At 42.6% G+C, this 6000-nt stretch overlaps 1 protein-coding gene across 2 annotated transcripts in view; it reads right to left on the reverse strand.

Annotated features, from left to right (window-relative positions):
• tns1a (tensin 1a) overlaps positions 1-5250 on the reverse strand; it is an 80104-nt gene extending 74854 nt beyond the window's left edge. Inside the window, exons 1-2 of one of the 2 annotated variants that reach the window (XM_017309996.2) lie at positions 4794-5250; positions 4452-4666 (exon numbers count right to left, since the gene is read on the reverse strand). In XM_017309996.2, the coding sequence (XP_017165485.2) occupies positions 4452-4547 (96 nt within the window). In that variant the 5' untranslated portion in view covers positions 4548-4666; positions 4794-5250. Of the gene's footprint in view, positions 1-4451 lie in introns of both variants that reach the window. The other variant, XM_008423546.3, reaches the window with a different exon arrangement.
• Between the last annotated feature and the right edge of the window lie 750 nt (positions 5251-6000).

Below are 6000 nucleotides of genomic sequence, written 5' to 3' on the forward strand. Positions count from 1 at the left end.
TAATGAAAGAGGACATTCATTCATCAAACAATGCAGGACTCATGTGGCTTCTGGACTTCCCGCTCCCACTCTGGCACTCGATAGGGTTTGTCCCCAGTAGGGAGTCAGGATGATGTCACAGCAAGGACCGCCAACTGCCTCAACAAACCTTACAAGCAACTACCAATGAAAGGTGATTGTTTCTTTTAAATATATAAGACGACAAAAATTCAGTGATGAACTTCTGATATTGTCCACTATTACAGGCAGGTTAGACAACTGCTCAGAGATGATCATGCATCTTGGGTGACAGGATTCCATGTGTCAATGAATACACAACCATGTATAACCTGTTATACCACCATCTACTGCAAGATCTATAGGCCAGGACTATGCACAGCAGCCCTAAACATTGAACAAGAAGAAGTGCAAGAACCTTTTCTAACTGAAACTGCTCTTCAGGTGGTTCTTAATTGGTTCTTCATTGAGTGATATTAAGCTATGTTTATAACTAATCAAACTAGATATGAAGGACGGATTCTACATTTGCAAAGTGCTATCTTTATTACACAAGATTATGACAAGAACCAACAAGAACTGGAATAATATGAACTGATATCTGATTTTCTAGAAATGCCAGGACAGGATGTTTAAAAAAAGAGAAAGAAAACTTCCATTTTAGATCTCACATTTATCTTAAAAGGAAACATTTTTATGTTACAATTTCAGTTTTGACAAATTATAGAAGGTGCTACTTTGTTTCATCTAAAGAATCCTGTCAAATTTCACACTTAACACTGTTTTTCTGGAGCTGAGCCTTTCTGCTGAAATGACAAATGTAAGTCAGCCTTAACTTTTATGCCGTGTAATGTATTTTTAGGGATTTTGTTTTTTGCAAAATCAAACTATAAAACATGAAGGTATTAAAAAGAATAAAATTCCATAAGAGATATAACTTTTAGAATAGTCATTTAAATTAGTGAATTATTCATAGTTTTTCAGCAGCTTTTTTTTCAAAGTTGAACATAATTTGATCTGCTGAAGTGTGCCAACCCAGTGGATGATCAGGGTCACTCCTCGACTACAGAGCACTTAACAATGCCTTCTTACTCTGTTTGAAAACACATTTAAATCAGTTTTTATGCAGAATATTGAGTCTCTGTTAGCATTCTGCAGGCTTTATAATTACTAAAACAGAACAGCTAAAATCCTTGCAGAAAGGCTAGAGCACCAAATATTCATCCATATACTGCATTGCACATTGAAAAGAATTGCAGAATGCATGTGTTTGTGTGCACAAACCGCAGCACTGAATCAACATTACCCCAGCTGCACAGGGACATTACATCACTCCACAGTCAGATCCATAAAGGGCTAAGAGCCAATTCATTTTGAGAAAACACCCCCTATTGATCCACGCTGCTTTCCATCACTTCCACTGTAACAGTTACCTCAATCTATAGGCTCACCTGACACATTATCTCTGTGTGTGTGTTTATGAGCGAGGCGGCCTCTGCCTGTGTATTTACATAACAGGACGGCATTAGGGAAATGCCGGAGAAGTCACTTAACTGCTAGGAAGCTTTGTTCAGATAGATTTTTGGTGCATGTTTGATGCATTACAGCCATGTTTTTTTTTTTCCTTCTCTAAACTGGGTTGCTAGCAGCCCCTAGTGGCCTCCAAATAGTCAACAGCAGATTGACTGCATTTTTGCTTCCATATTTATTCCTCATATAATCACTATGAAGGATACTTCAACAGCAAAACTCACCGATTCCAAAGCTGCTGAGTAAGCTTTCTTTTACAAATGCATTTGAACCAACACAACTCTCCTCTCGATTCTGACCCAGAAAACGTCATTAACAATCTATGCTACCTGTTTAAAGCATGGGAAAACTCAAGCTTGCATACATATACATGGATAGATTCATTAATAACCAAAAATGTGTTAGAAAAAAATCTATTTGAGTAAAGGAATCTCCTGCTGTTGCTGAAGAATCCATCACATTTTAAACATTCATGCTAAAATAATAAAGAATCCATCAAGCTCTGTGGGCCTGGAAATTCCCTTTCTGCTGTCTGGAGAAACTGTAGAGGGCAAGGATGCATTTATTAAACTAATACAGATGCTGGTAAAAACTGAGTAAATCAAGCTAAAGAGCATATGAAAGGGAAGGGAAAAACAAGCTTAAAACGCCACAGAATGATGTCGAAGAAGACATCATTCTGTGCAGCTTCCTTCATAAAGCTGCAGCAGTGTCGCCTTAGTAACACATATGGAGGAAAGCTTCACCCAGCATCACTTCCACTTCCCTCTCTCGTCCACCCCGCCACCCCCTCGTCTGCCTCTTAGAAAACCACCGCACATCCACGGCCAAACACGCATTCCCATCTCCTGTAGTAACCCGGCCCCGTCATGTGGGGACTGCTTGAGCCGCGTTGCCATGGAAACTGAACACCTCACAGCAGTCCTCAGAGGGAAGATGTGGAGCCACCATACCTCTCCACTTTCACCTCCCAGTCGGCTTTTCGGCTCAACAGGGCAACAGCAGACGCTACAGAAATCCATTTGTCATGCAGCAACTTGCTTGAGTATTGAACTGGAAGTCAAATATCACAGAAGGGACTAGATGGAAGTGAAATAACCAAAAAAAATGATGACTAAAACTGAGAAAAAAAATTCAAGAATGTGATAATGACATACAACTGAACCACAAAAAGATCAAAAATTAATAAATGAACCCCAAAGGAGACATAAATTTGAAGTACAAAGACACTGGCTGACAAAAAAAATGACCAAAATTACATGTAAATTAAATACTAAATTACAACCAGGAGACAAATGAAGAAAATGAAGAAAATGTGGAAAATGTCGATTTAAATGCAAACAAGACTTATGAAAACCCAAAACAAGTTGAGAGAAGCTAAACTAGAGATGAAATGGTCATTGTACCCTTGGACCTGTTGTGTCCTGATCCATCTGCATTTATGGTGAAGAAAAATATCCAGATAAAGCAGTCTCTTGCCGAGACCCAAACTTATTAATAAACTGTTTAATTTATATTATTTTTTTCTAAGTAAAACAAATTCTTACTGACAAAGTAGCTATCACATATCAATACATCTGACAGAAGCTCACACTGCCCTTACTTAACAATATAAGGGTTCAGACATGCAAACAGAACATGAAGGCTGCATGAATATTCTCTCAAAAGACTAAAGATTGGAGTGTTAGGGTTATGCTTTTGAGAACATGCAATGGTATTTTCAGTAAAGCAATCAACATTTTTGCTGAATTATGCGTCATTACTGCAAGGCAAGTAAAAACATGGAAATTATGGAAATTGAACTGAGGAAAAAAGGACCTATGAGTGGATTTCCACACACAAACGCTACACAAGAATGCGTCGAAAGGAGGGGCAGAGTGGTGGGAATGAGTGCGGGCAAAAAGATAAGGAGCTGCGGCAATTGGGTGAGGGTGGTGGTGGTGCCACGGAGGGGAGTGGGTTTTCTCTTGGTGCTGGTGCTGGAAGAGACGTGTGCCTGCAGCATTGCAAGCTACAGCGTCACCAGCAGACTTTGTAACGACACTACGGGAGGATCACAGCAAGTTTAAACCGTCATGTTCAGAATCCTATAGGAAAGTTTCCAAAATTGACGATTTGCTTGTGATTATATTCTGCTAAGGGCGTTTTGCAATATGGTGATTTTATTCCTTTTTTCTGAGTAACACCTGGCACACTCTTCTTGATGTTACTGGAAAAGTTACCAGAACAATAGTTGCTACATGACTGATTATCTGATTTATCAAATAAATGAAAAATGCATAGATTGCCAGTTAAGCTGCCTCTAAAGCATGTTGGCTTGTTGGTTAGAGTTCAATAAATTCTGCTTGGCCTTACAAATACGACACATGACTGATTAAGTATGTTGTAAGCATGACAGACTTGCAATCACCAACTAAGACCAGGTTAAACAGGATAAAAATGAGGGAATACCGCAAGTTATTTTCTATTAAATGCTCCCATAATGGTGCATCTCAGTTCTGCTGGTTTCAAATCAAGGTGACCCTCCTTGGCAGCAGGATTGGCCAGAAGTTTAAATGGCAAATCTTTAAATCCGAGCACTAAAGTTCTCCATTCACCTAAAGTTAGCCGTCTGAAGACCTCTTGAACATATAACACTGACCTTGAATCAACACTTGGAGCACTTTGACAATGGTTTTCTAGAGACAATGGTCCATTGCCAAGCTCATATTTTGCAGCTACGTCATTTCGGTGGTTTAGGCAAGGCCAGTTGAATGCAAGTCACGGTTGGGTAATTTGATTGAAAACAGAACCAATCCTGAAGTAGACTCCATGCAGATTGATTAGTTCAATTAGATGCTAAAGCAGCAGAGAGGCAGTTGGAGAACAGTCCTTATAGTCAGTCATTTCCTACTACCCTTCTTGCACATTCATCGAGGTCTTACCTTGTTTCGCTTGGCTCCTCGCAGAGGAAAGAAACAGGCAAAGAGGAACTTGCCCCAGCTAATGACAGCAGCCAGGCACCAGTTGAGGCGAGCCATGCCTGTGTCTGTCCCGTCTTGTCTGCCAGCCTTCTTATCTCCCACTCCCGGCACTGGGAAAGGATCCTACAACCGTCCTCAAGACTATGGAAAGACAGGAGATCCTCTTGTCCTAGTCCCTGGAGCAAATATGAAGTGTCTGAGTCAGACAATGATTGAGGATTTATGTTCCTTTCAGGAGGTTTTGGAAATTTTGAATGTCTGTGTGTCTGCAATTCCAATTTGTAAGGAAACAAGAGGGGCTACCAGCAATCCCCGAAAAGGACTAGACCTTTCAACGATCTTGGAGGACCTGGAGCCTTTCTTGAGCTAAAAAATGTCTCCCTGTCTGTTCATCCATTCGTCTTCTCAGTCTAGTCTGGATGAGTCAGTCCTCAAAGTGTGATCAGTACCGTCGGGTGCATAATGCGAAGAACCCGCTGCTGATCGACGACACTGCTACACCTACGCTGGCATACCCTCACTCACTTTTCCCCCTCACACACACATACATACGCTCGCCTGCATGCAACGCTGTCCTGGCAAATGTGTTCGCAGGCAGAACAGCCCCCACCCTCCGCCCCTTCCTCCTCTCTCATCACACGGCTACCCCTCCAGGCTCAGGATCGCCGGTGCTTCGCATTCACACACTCGGCTTACACACACTTGTCCATCTCTTTCGCTCCGTGCTGCTCAGCACACGCTCTCACACACATACATGCAGTGATGCTGCAGCATTTACTCAGTCAGAGTGGGAGGAGGGGAGCAAAAGAGTCAGGAGGGGTGGGGGGTGGGGGAATGATGGGGAGCAAGGAAGAAAGGATGGATTACAAGGGGGCGAGGGGCGGGGGGGGGGGGGGTGGTTGCCCGCATTTGCAGGGATATTTTGGAGTTAAAAATGATGACATAAACAAAAGTGTGCATCAAGTAGCAACGGACGGGATGGAAAACGGCTCACAGGAGAAAATATAGATGAATGCGAGAGGACAGGAAAGGAAGGGAATGACAAAATGGGAAGCAGCAGGTCGCTGGAAGAGAAGCAAGAGAGGGGAGTGTGTTTTAGAAAACTGAGCACACACACAGACGGATGGATGAAAGCTGAAGCTGATGCGATGCAGGCGCAGGTTGGTGATTGTAGTCTGAGAAGAACTGGGTCGCAGAAAGAAGGAGAGGGAGAAAGGACGGAGGAGAGGGGCAGGGTGTTGAATCATTGTGTCTTGGGTGATTATTTCCCACTATCTCTCCCACTTTCTCTCTTCCATACACACACACGCACGCACACACACACATACACACACTACTGCAGGTGGTGCACAGCCTCATTCACTCTGCTGCAGTCTCTCTACGCTTCAGTGGGAGCACATTCTCACTGCAGAACGCTTTCCTCTGCTACACCCCCGCCCCCTCCATCCAATCTTCAAACCCCTTTCCATGCAGCACACCACTGCCACACTAATGCAATCACAACACATCA

Source organism: Poecilia reticulata, chromosome 2, assembly GCF_904066995.2.
Source record: "Poecilia reticulata chromosome 2, P_reticulata-male-v2, whole genome shotgun sequence".
In the NCBI taxonomy this organism is placed as follows: domain Eukaryota; kingdom Metazoa; phylum Chordata; class Actinopteri; order Cyprinodontiformes; family Poeciliidae; genus Poecilia; species Poecilia reticulata.